General features: G+C 40.7%; 1 protein-coding gene across 2 annotated transcripts in view; it reads left to right on the top strand.

Moving 5' to 3' along the window:
• The window catches only part of Akap9 (A-kinase anchoring protein 9), a 146,326-nt gene that overhangs the window by 36,667 nt on the left and 94,143 nt on the right, over positions 1-15,516 (top strand). For both annotated transcript variants that reach the window (XM_052173169.1, XM_052173168.1), the window contains exons 8-12: positions 1,115-3,472; positions 8,983-9,196; positions 10,999-11,072; positions 12,190-12,325; positions 13,101-13,186. In XM_052173169.1, coding sequence (XP_052029129.1) covers positions 1,115-3,472; positions 8,983-9,196; positions 10,999-11,072; positions 12,190-12,325; positions 13,101-13,186 — 2,868 coding nt within the window. The remainder of the gene's footprint in view (positions 1-1,114; positions 3,473-8,982; positions 9,197-10,998; positions 11,073-12,189; positions 12,326-13,100; positions 13,187-15,516) is intronic.

The following is a 15,516-nucleotide window of genomic DNA, read 5'->3' as shown; positions in this document are numbered from 1 at the left end:
AATACACACACACACACACACACACACACACACACACACGGCTCAGGCTATGGTTTTTCTAGAGGGACATTGTTCTCAAAGGCCTTGGTCTTTTTCCTTGCACTGTGCTGAGAGGAGCACTTTGTCAGATGGCTTTCCTCTGTCTGGGCTTTGTCAGGTTTTGGCTTTGGAAGTATTACATTCATTCAGAATTTGAGTTTTGTTTGCCAAGGACATTTGTAATTCAGCTCACCTGCTTATATCAGCTCTTACCAGCTCTGTAGATTTCATTTCATGCTTAGTGTTTGGGTCCAAGGCCTTTCCTCACAGAGATAAGTGACAGATCCACTCTGCCTAGGCTTCTGCTCAACTTGTTGCTTAGATGTGACTGTAGTAATGAGTGGGCTTCATCTGGGCGTGGCTGTCACCCACAGTTACATAACTGACCCCAAATGGCTGGTGGGGAAAACTTTCTTTTCTGTTTTCAAGTTTCTGTTTGAACTGTTGGCATACTGTAGTTTTGCATAGCACACCATGAAGCGCAGTTGATGCAGATGTCCGGGAGTGCACAGCATTGACATTATGGTAGAGTTCCTTCTTCCATTGCATAGCCCTTGTCACTGGAACCCTGAAGAGGTCACTACAGTTAATGGGAGGAACCTGAACTCATTTTCAATTTTTTTCTGAGAGTATTGAGAGAGTACATAGTATTATAATTAGCTATCAAAACATTAAATAATTGAGATATTAAGCAGTTAACTTTTAAAAAGTGAAGCTACATGGTTTAGCACAGATGTAGTAGGTTTTTAAATTTATTCGAATCATTTACTTATTTGTGTGGAGGTTGACCTCAGGTCATCAGAGCCATCTTGTCAGCCTAGCAGGGTTTTTCTGCTTTTCATTCTGTTTTGGCAGTGCTGGGAGAACCTAGCACTCCTATCTGCTAAGCACATCAGCCTTCCAAAGAAGGTCAGAGCTGTTGTCATATTTGTCCTCAGTATCTACATACACAAGTTGTGCCCTGGGAACAAATGGGAGGTGGGCACAGCAGTTACTTTCTATGGGGTGATGTAAAAGCGTGCTGAAAGTTACCAGAGGTCTTATGCCTTCTTTCTTTCTTTCTTTCCCTCTGAAGGAAAAAGACAGAGAAGTAGAAAACTTAAATACAAAAGAAATACAGGAAAAGCAGGCAATCATTGACGAGTTGAATACCAGAGTAATAGAAGAAGAGAAGAAAACGGTGGAGTTAAAGAATAAAGTAACAACTGCTGATGAGTTACTGGGGGAGTTACAGGAACAGGTTACAGAAAAGGATCAGGAGATCAAAAGCCTGAAACAACAACTGGTCAACTCTCAGCAAAATGAGCGAAAGTGTTCAGAGGAAATCAAAGAGCTGATGAGGACAGTTGAGGAACTCCAGAAGAGAAACCTTAAAGATAGCCAGCTGGAAACCGACACTGTGCGAAGGATGGAAGAAGAAACCCAGCGGAAGTTAAGCCGTCTCCAAGCGGAACTGGACGAGATGTATGGGAAGCAAATAGTGCAGATGAAACAGGAGCTGATAAAACAGCACGTGTCTCAGATGGAGGAGCTCAGAGCCCAGCACCGCAGAGAGATGGACAGCACCGGAAAGTCGCATGCAAACGCTGCAGTCAGCAAAGAACAAGTAAATGTAATGAATGCGGCTATAAATGAACTCAATGTAAGGTTACAGGAGACTCACGCTCAAAAGGAAAAACTCAAGGGAGAGCTTGGGGTAGTTCTGGGAGAAAAGTCAGCCCTACAGAGTCAGTCTGAGGACCTCTTAGAAGAGGTAAGGTTTTTAAGAGAGCAAGTTCAGAAAGCTAGACAGACAATCACAGAGCAAGAGAACAGGCTGAGTGAGGCACGCAGGGCCCTGAGCACCGTGGAAGACCTGAAAGCCGAGATCGTGGCCGCCTCCGAATCCAGGAAGGAACTCGAGGTCAAGCACGAAGCCGAGATTACAAATTACAAAATAAAACTTGAAATGCTAGAAAAAGAAAAAAATGCTGTGCTAGACAGAATGGCAGAATCCCAGGAAGCAGAGCTGGAGAGGCTTCGGACACAGCTCCTCTTCAGTCATGAGGAAGAACTGTCTAAACTAAAAGAAGACTTAGAAGTTGAGCATCGAATAAATATTGAAAAACTGAAAGATAATTTGGGGATTCACTACAAGCAGCAGATAGATGGCTTACAAAATGAGATGAACAGGAAGATGGAAAGTATGCAGTGTGAAACAGACAGCCTAATAACCCAGCAGAACCAGTTAATTCTGGAAAATTCAAAGCTACGAGATTTACAGGAACACCTTGTTAATTCAAAATCAGAAGAAATGAATCTTCAAATCAATGAACTGCAAAAAGAGATTGAAATCCTCAGACAAGAAGAAAAGGAAAAAGGTACCCTTGAACAGGAAGTTCAGGAGTTACAACTTAAAACTGAGCAATTGGAGAAACAACTGAAGGAGAAGGAAGATGACCTTCAAGAAAAATGTGCACAGCTTGACGCAGAGAACTGCATTCTTAAAGATGAGAAGAAAGTCCTTGAAGACATGTTGAAAATGTACAGTCCTTCGGACCAAGCGCAAAGATCAGTTGCTGTCGATTCTGTCACGCGCAAGCCGGAAGACCTGAGGTGGCAGGAAGCAGAGCTGCTGAGGAAGGAGAAGGAGGCCCTTCAGCAGGAATGCCTTCGTCTAAATGAAGAGATTGAGAAGCAGAAGAATACATTTGCATTTGCTGAAAAGAATTTTGAAGTTAACTATCAGGAGTTACAGAGGGAGTATACTTGTCTTCTCAAGATAAGAGACGATTTAGAAGCCACACAGAGCAGGCAGGCTTTGGAATATGAGAGCAGGCTGAGAGCGCTGGAGGAGGAGCTCCACTCGAAAAGAGGAGAGGCAGCCGTGCCCAAGGGGAAGAGCTCTGGATTTGCTATGGACCAAACGTTCCCAGCGGAGCCGCTGGACCTCGGGGACGTTGTAGAAAAGGATACAACAGAGCTGATGGAGAAGCTGGAGGTAGCGCAGAGGGAAAAGTTGGAGCTCTCGGAGAAAGTCTCTGGCCTTTCTGAACAACTAAAGCAGACACATGGCATGCTCCACTCCCTAAGTGCAGAGGTTAGAGCCTTAAAGCAAGAGAAGGAACAGCTTTTGTTAAGATGTGGAGAACTAGAACTCCTCACTAACTCTAAGGGACCAGGACATGCGGCTGTCTGCCCTGCGCAGAGGAGTTCTTACCAAGCTGGGCCTGTGATAGGGACGGCCGGGGATTCTCAGGGATCTCCTCCTAAAATCAGTGAAGATTTGGCTGAAGAGTCAAAACCAATGATAGAAGATAAAATTCCCTTCAAAGAAAGTGGGAGAGACCAGTTGCTTTTGCCAACAAGAACAAAAAATCCACCTCATGCCACAGTTGAACCATGTGAAAGTGAAAAACTCCAGCAAGAGCTTCATGCCCTCAAAGCCGAGCAGGTATGTTCACATACTCTCTGAAAACCACAGGCAAACAGTCACACTGAGGCCGCTCTCACATCCAGGAACCACTCATCCAGGTCCACACAGGGAGGGGGGGAGGGGAGGGGAGGGGAGGGGAGGGGAGCGGAGCGGAGCCCTGGTGCGGGACTCGCAGTCTCTGCCAGTCAGCTGCCAGGCTTACTTAAACACTGTCCCTCTCTTTCAATTAATCTCTTAATATATGCTGCTTAGAAAATAGCTAGGCTAATCCTTTATATATATGTATTTTTTTCCTTTTTTTGAGAGACTTGGTCTCATTTTTACATTATAATCACTTTGTTTTAGTATCTATTAGTTTTTAGAGTATTTTAGGTGTTTTTTAGTATAACATTTCAAGTTTTCAGTTAGAATCTCACAATTGTAAAACAAAACAAAAACCACTGAAGTTTTCTGCTGCTCCGTGAATTACTGATTTGTTATGAAATTATATTTCTGAGAGGTGAGGCTTAAGGCCTAAAGTTTTCGAGTCTTAAACCTCAATGAGAAAAAATGCTGTTAACTCTCACTGTAAGTCAAGATTTTAAAAAAGCATATAATAAGTGTTCTAGTTTCACTCTGTTGCTGTGGTAAAGCTGACAAAAAGCAGCTTGGGAGAGGAAAGGCTTGTGGTTAGCCTACACGTCCCAGGCCCAGGCTGGAAACAAGGGCGGAAGGTCAGTCAGGAAGCCATAGAGGGGCGGCACTGGCTGGCGCACTCACTGCTCTGGCCTGCCTACCTTTCTTGTATAGCGTGGGACTTCCTGCCCACGTAATGGTGCTGTCCATAGTGGGCTCCCACATCATTAGCAACCAAGACGGTCACTCACAGATATGCCCACAGGCCAGTCTAATTTGAGCAATATTTGAATTGAGAGCTTCTCATCTCTTTTCTGTTGACTCTAGACTGTTGTCAAGTAATGTTAACGAAGACCATGACTAATAATGAGTCATTCCTAATAACTTATATTTGGTAAATACTGATGCTAGGAAAACCAGGACAGTTCTGGTAGGTTGTCTACAGTATAATAATACTAACTAAAATTTCATGTGTTTTTATATTAGTGGAATATTTATTTTTTAATTATTCTAAATATGCATGCAGTGCTGAACAAGAGATGAGTACTAGTCTCAAGAAGCGTGTTTCCGAGGGGAAAGCAGGTGATAAAAGGGAAACGTGGGGTGGTTAGAGGCAGGGCTATGTCTGGGAAGGAGTCGAGAATCAGGTAGGAGAGTGCAGAAATCAGGACAGAGGAGTTAGCCTTTGAACTGAGCTCTGGACAGTGGGCAAATTACAGCAGTTGTGGAGATGTCGGTGAGCTTTAGGATCCAGGCCTGTGTGGTTGCTCTGAAAGGAAGCCATAGAGGGGTGGCAAGGGACCAAAGGTAAAGCAGAGCTGGAAAGGACGGAAGGATGGAGGAAGCTCAGATTTCGTTCTCGGTGGGAAGCCATGGGAAGTTTGTCTTAATTTCTGATGACTTTTAATCCCACTGATGATCCTATATCAGATATTGAGACAATTTACTTTTATAATAACCCGAATAGAATCAACAAATTCAGGCTGCAGAGATGGCTTAGTGGTTAAGAACAGTTAGTTGCTATTCAAGAGGGCCCCAGTCCAATTCCCAGTGCCCACAAGGCATCTCACCATTGTCTGAAACTCCAGTTCCAGAGGATCTAACACCTTCACACAGACATACTGCAGGCAAAACCTCAATGCACAGAAAAATAAATAAAATTTTTTAAAAAAAGAATCAAGTAATTCAAATTACTAAATAATGACTAAACATATGGAATTGTTTTTGAAAAGTATGTGTTATAATTACCCCAAAGGTGTTAAATAGCATTTTAAGTTTTTAAATAAGGGAGGATATGATCTCCAACTTTAGCTGCCCTGCTCCTGGTATTGTCTCTCACTAAAATTAAAATAAATATGGCCACTGTAGGCTTTCTTTTAAATGGAAACAAAATACATTTGAAGTATGATTTCTTTATTTTAATACACTTAGATAAAATGAGAAAAAGAAACTTCACAGAAATTCTCCCCCATGTTGGAATGTGAAGGTAGCCAGGGGCGTGGCAGGAATTGATCATTTCTTTTGCTGAGAGACCATAGAGTGAAGTGTGTTTGGATTGGAAGAGATATGGAACATAGTAAGCACGGAAGGAACTGCCAGTGCTGCTCCTCAGGGCCTGTGTGGGAGACCTCTGAACCAAGAGTAAATTTGATACAAGACAGTTAATTTTTAAGTAGGAAAATAAAGCCCATTTTTTCACGCATCAGTAGTGGAGCAAAGTAAAACTCCTCACAAGGAAGAAGAGACTTTGCCATTTGCTGTATAGCATTTTCAAAAGAGTCCTAACCATTGTAAATACAAACAGATACATGGTATCTGTAGAGAGAAAGACGACTGTCATGATTCAATAAGAAAGTAAGGAAATGATTTTAAAAATTTAAAGTAAAATAATGTAAAAAAAAAAAAGCCAACTTACTGCAACAGTGTTTAATGTGCCTGGGCGTGGTGGCTGATGCCCACAATCCCAGCACATAATCTCAGGAGCAGAAGGAGGGAATTGTGAATTCAGGAGCAGACTCAACCATGTAGCAAGACCTCATCCTAAAATACAAATACTGTACTGTATTTGCTGTGCATGGGAGAAGGAGGGTGAGACCTGAGTAAACAGATTCTTTCATTTCTGAAGGAAAATATTTAATGTGAAAAATTAGTTTGTATTATGTATCTCCAATGCAGTTTACAGTGAAACTTACTAGGCTTGTTGGAAAGATAAAATAGTATCCAAGTATCTACACTTAAAGAAAGTAGGTAGAAGAAAATAGCAAATTTAGAGCAGGAGATAAGTGAATTTGAAATAACCAAAAGGGAAGTGTTTGAAGACATTTGATGGTTTATTATTTGAAAATATCTGTAGGTTGCAGTTGTTAGATTCCCAAGGATGTCACCAAGAGCAAGAAAGCACAGGTAAAATGAAGGATGGAGATGAAAACCCCAGCGCAAATGATACAAGGATTTAAAATACAGGAATGCTATAAATAAGCTCTACTTAATATAAAATACAAATTATAAATATAAATTACCCAACTAATTAACATAGAAATACAACGCTTTAGTAGGCTAATGACACTACAGAATCTAGGATTGTCATTGCCTTTCTTTCCCACCTCTCCAGGTAAAAGTACTCTCCCATGACCACTATGCAAGTGGCTCTCACAAGCTCAGGGCGAGCACAGGTCCTTCCTGAGGTAGGACGAGGAAGGAGTTCATGCGTTGAACCTACTTAGTATTGAGGTAAAGATATGGCAGGAATAGATCAAGAAAAGAAAATTACAGATTAATTCATTTATGAATGAGCTGCATGAGTTTTTATTAAATTATTAGGAGATTATCCCCAAGAATGGAAGAATTATTCAGGATCTGATATTTCTGTTTGTTCAATCTCCTGATCCTGATCATTCTAAATATTGTTGGAAAAGAATCTCCAGAAGTTACCAGTTCATTTAGTTTTTAACAACAACAACAGCAACAACAACAAAATGATGGAACTGTTAGGACATGAGCAACAGAGGAACAACTACGGAGGGTGCTGCTGGTCCTGAGGGGACGCTGGGCAGCTTTCCCAGTGTGGGCGAGGCAGGGCGAGCTGCCTGCCCTGTCACTGTCACTGTCACTGTCCCAACAGTGTTCTTAAGAGTTCAGCCAGTCAATAGAATACAAATAATACACAAGAAAGACTGAACAAATAAGATAAAACGTTAAATTTAGATACAATGATCGCAACTTACACAAGACATTAAAGACCAAGTACACATCACCACCTGTGGTCTTTATGTACTTTAAGTAAAGGGCTAGACCAAAGGTCGGTCAGTGTCTCTCTCTCTCTCTCTCTCTCTCTCTCTCTCTCTCTCTCTCGTACAGAGTACATGGGAGGGTATCCTGGGGAGATAATATTTGAGAAGAGACTTGAATCAACAAGCCAAGACACCAGGAAGTCTCAGAAAATGTAGTGATTGCCTTAAGAGAATTGTTTTACTTTTAGGAAAAAGTAACTCTGGGTTAAAGGCATACTAGAAAGAAAGATGTAAATTAAGTAACATCCTAATCTTAAGACAGAAGAAGCCTTTAATTAAATTAAAGTCCAAGGACAGCCTTTAGAAATTTGATCATGTTTCCTTTATGAATAATACCTAAAACTCGTTTAATTACTAGGACCAGATATTTGCCACATATGATCCAAAGGACTGTATGTGTGATGTAAATACCTAAGAAAAGCAAAGGATTTTATGAGCCAAGATAGGAAGAGATGTGTGTCTCAGAGAAGAAACCAAAATGACAAAGGAACATAAAAAGTAGAGCCTTATAAATTCATATAAGTAAAATAGCATTTTATTGCCATCATATTGGCAAAATAATAAGGATACAAGTGTGAAAGCATCCACTTTTTTTCCGTTCAATTATATAAAAAAATTCTTTAGCTACTAAAGCTAAGCCTCTGCATTCACTATGGCTAGCAGTTACACTCCTGGGTAGCTGTGTGGTCTCTGGGAAGCAGCTGCTCCTGGGAACAGGCAGAACCAGTGTTTGTTAAGCTTCCTGAGGTGGGTCAGAGGACAGATAGCATGGGTGTGTGTCGGCAAGAATTCCAGATGAGTCTGACACATGCTGGACAGCTCACCAGCAAAACAGTTACTCATTTGTCTTAGGGGGTATATGTAATCATTTACAGTCTTGATTTAAAGGACCCAGGCATATGGAAATCCAGTTGTTCTCCACAAAAGATAATGGTCTAGTTGTGGATTGTTCATTTATACTACACTGCAGTCAAAATAAATTAACCTGTCACATATGTGGATTGATTTCAGATGCATTTTTTGATATTTTGATATTTGATATTAAAAATGCAAAGAAATTTGTAAACTAAATGCCTTTGTGTCAATACACAGAAATATGTAATGTGATGTGCTGTTTACACACACCCTGGGAAATGATAGTAGACACATTCCAGATTTTTGATAAAAGTTGCTTGTGGGCAAGGAATAATCAAACTGGAATTAAAGTTTGTGTCTAATGTTTTCTTTCTAAATCTAAGGACCTGTAGGTGGAATAGGAGAAAAGAATAAATGACAGCATATTTCGATTTATTAATTTGAGTTTTGAGTACATTGATGTTTACATTATTTTCATTTTGTAGCATGTAAAATATGTTTAAAAGACTAAACTCTTGCTAGTTATACCAGCTATCCCTATTTACGATTATTCTGAGTTAATAAATAAAAACATGACTCGGCTTTTCTTGAGAAAGACAGGTAAGTCGGTGCACCTGGATGAAGACTGACTCTAAAGCAGCCTAGTTCTTTCATATGCATTCTAAGACCGACATGTTTCTCTTGTGAAGTTTGAGTGCACGTAAAGAAGTAGCGCTCCGCTGTCGCTGTGGCCGTGATCTTCCTCACGTTTCTCCGTCTGTTTCTCAGGATGACCTGCGGCTGCAGATGGAGGCCCAGCGCATATGCCTTTTTGTGGTTTACTCCACCCATGCGGATCAGCTTCGTGCCTACTTGGAAAAGGAGCGAGAAGAAGCGCTTTGCAGCCTTAAAGACGAGCTGGTCTCCGCTCAACAGAAAAAGATCGAGGAGCTCCAAACCGTACACCAGAGCCAGCTCCAGAAGGCCACGGAACAGCAGACAGGTAACCAACTTCTGCCTAGTCCTGGGAGACAAAGAAGCGCCCCTGCCAGGTATCATTTCGTCATCCTGCCCTTGGCTCAGGCCCCGTGGGGTAAGGAGGCTTTGCTTCCGATTCCTGGGTTTGTTTATTCAAGTCATTGAGGTGCCCAGGGGAGCAAAACTCACTGCCTCATCTTCTCATGGAAGTATCATTCATTCCGAAAGTGCTTAGGAAGTGGACTGAGAACTTCTGAGCAGTGGCGAACCACACACACCATAGAGAGGCCCTGCCCGGCTGCCTAGGGCATAGGTATATAATTGGCTGCACTTGAAGTATCCCAGACTAACCAGTGACCCAGCTGAGCTGGAGCTGAGCTAAGCAATGCTCCAGCTGTGCGAACTGACAGTGGAAGGAAGAGGAGCGGAGAGCGCCTGGTTAGAGGTTACAGACCTCAGGGGAGTCCGCTGAAGCGTCCTGCTGCTGCTAAAACAGCCCTGCTGCAGATTTTCAAGTAGAGGACGCATCAGTGCTAGTTTTATTTAAGATGACATCAGTGTGCTTAATTGGGAAGAATGGAATAATTAATGGGCAGATCAGTTAAACAGCCTTAGCCATTGATAACCAATAAAATATTTAGCTAAATATCCTGGAGACCAGAAACAAAATGACAGTGAAGCTTAGCAGAGCTAAATGCCTCACTGGAGATTTAGAGCAGCAGGGGCAGGAGCTGAGAATAACTGTGGTTTCAGTCACAAAGAGGAGCAGACCATGCACTATTTAAATAATATAGTCAGCTTACAAATTCTGAGTTAAGTGTGTCTGTTAACTTGGAAAACAAATAGTCATTAATCAGCTGAAAGGAGGAGTCTAAAACCCAAGGGAAACTTTTTAGGCTAAAAAAAAAAAATTACAGCCTACCTGGAGTTCAAAGCCCAGAATCCCTAAGGCCAGAAGGAGAGTGGGACCCCTGGAGACTGGAGGGTGAGCAGAAAGCCCTGGGGCTCCGTGCGAAGGACAGAAGAGACCACAGTGGAGGGCAGAGCCTGGGAGGGGCACTGTTGTTGAGGGTGTTGTCATTTCTCGATTCTGGCTTCCTGCGCTTTAGCCACCTGTGGCTCCCATATTTCCATAGGAATGAGGTACTTTTTAAGTCTCCAGTTGCTCTGTTGAAAAATGTTAAGATTTCAAGAGTCCCTTAAAAAAGGATGCCAGTTTTTCATTTCCAGAGTTCTTTGCTGTTTTTTTTTTTAATTCAGTAAGATTTTGCATGCATTGCTTTTATTGATACCTCTTCAGATAGCCTGTCTAGTGTTTTCTGTTGACAGTTGATTGTTCTAATGCTAGGTGATAAGACAGTTTAGTGAGTGGTGATCAGTAATTCTGAAAGGAGGAGAAGAGAACAGAAAATATGTATTTACTAGTTAACTAATGGATTTTCAGCACTAGGGCTGAAACCCAGGGCTGGCACATACTAATCAAAGTAGCCTACCACTGAACTCTGTCCCTGTGCAAAACGGCAACAGATGGCTTGTGAGAGTTTGGCTTGTGAGAGTTTGGAGGTTTGCAAGGTTGGATTTAACGGATAGGTATATGGATGTATCTCTTGGGCTGGAATGTAGAATCCTGAATGTATAAACCCTTTTATAGACTAGAAATGGCAAATCTTAGAAATTTATCTGAGACAGTTACATTGCACAATGGAAAATACAGTTTGGAAGAAATTGAAATGCGTCTTATTCCAGGGAAGCTTTGGCATTAAAGTGTGACAGTATTACTTAACATGTGTGCAGCAGATGGCTTACGTGTGGTATGTTCTCTGCTAGGGGATGAGCCTCTACAGGCGCTCATTGAACGGCTCCAGAAGGCAGTGTCTCAGAAATGCTTTCACATTTCAGAGGTAAGATGTTACTTCAGACGTGGTTTGTTGGGAGGTACCAAAACCACACTTCTACTGACCTAATGGACAGAATCAGACACTCGTGCTTGCCCAGATCGCTCACACTGGAACTGTACTTAAAAAGTATTCCTGAGTTCTAAGCTTAAAATACACGTTTGACTTTTTTCTGATAGCCAGTTTGGAACAATAGGGAATTAGAGCTAAGGATGGGACTCTGATCCATCTCTTGTCTGTTAGGGTTGAGGTCCTGAATTCAGTCTCTGGCACCACAGAAAAGGAACAAAGACATTGAGATGTGCTGTATCTCAAATAGTGCACACTTGGTAATCATTGTTCTTGTCAGAGGTACTGTTTACCCTTCCAGGAAGCAGTTTGTTCATTAAGGTCACTAGTGTGGTAAAAGTTTACCTTCGTGGCTATGCTGAAATGTGCTTAACTTAAAAACATGCAGGAAATAGCAACAATTAAAAAAGTTGGCTTTTAAGTTTTTAAATCATTGGTGGCTATTTCCAGATGAGGGAGGACAAAAGTAAAACTAAGTTGGACGGCTTATCAAGTCATAGAACATGAAATGGTGTCTTACAGGATGGACTTTTCAGTTTCTCTGGAGAATATTGTGCTGGATACTTTTAACTTTGTGTGAGTGCAGATCACAGAAAACACTATTTATTATAGAAAGGACATTTCCTCCTTGATATATCATCATTTTGGTTAGGTTGACAGACTTCTCTCATCGTCATCTTTGAACTTTCTCTCCTTGTGATGCTTTTTCAAGGATAATTGTAGTAATGAGATATCTTCAAGGCAGAGCAATCACATCAGAGTGGGAACTGTGCTAGGGAGTGATTGCTTACACTTCATTATATATTTTAATATTAAAAGAAAACAAAAATCTATTATGTTTTATATAAGATTATCAATATTTTCCTGATAAAAGAATAATTTCATGTTAAAGAGAAATACTTTTTCTCTGTAGATTGATTTCATATGTGGAGGGAGAGGGAATTCAGATTTTATTCATACTATTTTGACCTTCTTTTGCCTTGAGGTTAATATTTTCTAATATTTAGGAAAATAAATTAAAATTTTAAGTTAAAATATTCAATTTTGTTAACAGACCCTAAACAATGTTTTCGATGAATGCCATACTCCTTTAAAATGTGAAATGACTAGAGAAGAGAAAGAGCATTCTGGTGTTTACACTTCTCAGAATCAAAGCCCAGAATTACAAGAGTATAGATACGAAGTTCAAGGTAAACGCTTACTGTACTGTAAACAGTATTTACTTTGCTTAAATCACTTGCTTATAAACGTAACTAAACAATTATAGATAGGTTTTCTTAGAATCTTATTTTTGCCATGAAATTCATATGTAGTGTATTCTTTTAGTCTTTATAGTATAACAATCATACTTTACAGAGTCTTTAAATGCTTGTGTTTCTTGTTTCTTTCTCTTTGATTTCTTCATTCCAATCTGTTTTCTTATTCTCATTCTTTCTGTTAACTGTTCTAACTGCAGATCCTAATATCTAAAAAGTAGAGTTTACTAGGTTTAAATTAATGGGTTCTTATTTTTAAAGTGGATACAAAATTGAAAATTAAGATACATTAAATAACCTTTGGTAGGCGTGACGCTGCACGCCTCTAATCCCAGTGCTCATGCTTGGGTGGCAGAGGCAGATGGATCTCTGTAAGTCCTTGGCCCTCTGGGTCTGCACTGCCATTTCAGGCCATCCAGGGCGGGGCTAAATATCGAAAGAGATAACTTCCTTCAAATAAATGTGGTGCTACTTTCGAAATTATTGGTGTTCCTTAACAGATTTATGTTCCCAGTATATTTGTATTGGTAGTTAATGTCATACCAGCTACTTCATAGTAATGATTCTTAAACTTTTTTTTTTACTAGATGTATGGGTTTATTACTACCTGATATGTTTCTAAAGTTATCAGTAGCTAAATCATGTTTTGTAAAAGAGATAAACTTGTATTGTGAAATGAAATTATTTTAATTGTTTGTTCTTCATTCAGACTTTCAAGAAAACATGCAAATCCTTCTTGGTAAAGTAACGGAAGAATGCCGCAAGCTCTCGGGACTGCAGACTCGCTTAGGCAAGGTCTGTGGGCTAGAGGACATGCTGTCTGTCTGCACTTGTTGACTACCTGCTATCCTGCCACTCAGAAAGTTCCAAAATAAGTGAACATGGAGAAGGATGCTAGAAATACTAAATCATTTATATGTTCATATTAGAGCATTTATATCCTAATCTGGAGAAACTTCCAGATTTTAAATGACATAATGATAAGTAACTTCCTGAGATGGTTTTTTAAGTCATGATGAAGTGTAATTGCATGTCAGATGTTAAAAGTATGAAGCAATTGTGTTTAGTTGTATAGACATCTCTCCTTTTTTTTTTTTTTTTTTTTTTTTTTTTAGCTTACTGGAGTTTAAATGAAGGCACACAGTAGAACTGTAGTCTGTTGCTAAACTACACCTGTACTGTTAATGTAGTATTTTTTTTTAAGGCAATGGGTCTCTCTTTATGTGTTAAAGAAGATAATTAGTTGTTTTGCGCATAGCTGATGTCACATTTAACATTATATAACTGTCTTTGTGTACTGTTTTGTTGGTGTGCCCTCTGATGGGCCAGGTTTCTCTGCCCTGCTGCCTTCTGTGCGGGTATGGGCTTTTTCTGTGGTTCAGCTACTACCTAGCACTGACTGTTGGCTCTGCCCCAGCCCTTCAGCCCAGTACTGGCTGCAGCACTGTGTCTGCGTGAGTGTGAGGCCATGCTCAGATTGTGTGCCAATGGCATTCACTGGAGCTTAGGAGTCCACAGTTTTCTATCAAGCAGCAGATAGGCAGCCTCCACAAGTGTTCACACAGACCGTAGTGCTTTTCTGCAGCAATGGTAACCCACAATTACCATTCAGGCATGTCTATATTAGCATAGAGAACTGTTCATTAGTTAGGTTTTTCTAATTACTGCTAAGAGAAAAACTTGGAAGTAGCCATTTCTAAAGACAGACATCTCAAAACTGTTCTCTCAACTGTTGTGTGTACATTGGGTGATGAGTGGTTTCTAATACAACAAGTTAGCTATAACTGCGCAGACATTACACAGTCCATCGGGTTCAGGTGAGGACTTCAGTAATCACTGCAGAACTTTTTAATGCTTGTTCCAGTAAAGTGAGCCCAAGCTCTCAGTCCTGGGCTTTGTTGCGTGCTCTTCCTTCTGTAGGGCACCCGTCCTCTTCCGTGCTTCTTGGCTTGTTCCTGTTTCTTGCTACAGGTAGTTTAAGTATTACTTTCTTGTGTGATCTCTGGCTGCCTTCCTAGGCTTACACATCCTCCCTCGGCTCCTCTGAACCTTCTCTTAACCTAGATGCTTAGTTACTCTATTTCAGTGTTCTCTCTCAAGCATATATTTTTATCATATTACATTTCATTTTATTTTAATTGTTTACTGATCTGCCCTGTCCACAAGATTCCAAACTTTGAACAGAGAACCCTGCATTTATTCCCTCCTGTTAGCACAGCCTGTGCAATGCACATGATAAAGGCTTAGTTGGGATTTGTGAGTTGAGTAAAATTACACTGTAAAGTTTCATTATCTGGTGCTTTTTATTTTATCCTTGGGAACTAATAGGTAAGATTCCCCTGTTTAAACATACTCAAGGGGTTGGAGAATGACTCCATCAAGTCCTCCCTCTGCAGGAAGAGGACCTTAGTTGAATCCCTCTAAACCTATGTAGAAGGTAGCATGTTATGTAATCCCTGTTTTGGGGAGGTAGAAGCAAAAGGATTTCTGGGACTTGCTGGCCAAAATATCTATCTGAATTGGCAAGTTTCAGGGGCACTGAGAAACTGTGTAAAAAAGCCAAGGTGGGAAGAGGAAAATACAGATATTGACTTCTGAGTTCTATGCACATGCACCCCCCCCCAGGTACTTGTACATGCACAAACTCACACATATATACCCATTCTCTCTCTCTCTCTCTCTCTCTCTCTCTCTCTCTCTCATACACACACACACACACACACACACACACACACACACACACACAGAGCAAGGGATTAAGAAACATCCAGGATGTAGGAGTGTGGTGGAGGATTCCTTATATAGACAGTAGTGACCAGTTGGAATACTCTCTAGGAACATAGCTTTTTCCTGTAGCTCACTGGTCTGCTCTATTTGTCTAGCTTGTCAGGTCAAGACTCTTTCCCCCTTGATATTAAAGTTTCTTGTAATTTAGATATTGTTTATTTAACTAGCTGTATTTTGCCCTTTTCATCCTGATTTAAGCCCCTGACAACAAGGCCACTGTCATGACTCATTAAAACATAGGTTTTTTTTCTCACAGCGGCTTTCCAGAAAGTCATTGCTATAATGATTAAGGCCAAGATCAAGTGTGGGTTCTTCTGGTCACTCGGATTCATTTGCGT

Source organism: Apodemus sylvaticus, chromosome 2, assembly GCF_947179515.1.
Source record: "Apodemus sylvaticus chromosome 2, mApoSyl1.1, whole genome shotgun sequence".
NCBI lineage: Eukaryota > Metazoa > Chordata > Mammalia > Rodentia > Muridae > Apodemus > Apodemus sylvaticus.
The sequence above is the reverse complement of the archived record's forward strand: the minus strand, read 5'-3'. Positions and strand labels throughout refer to the sequence as shown.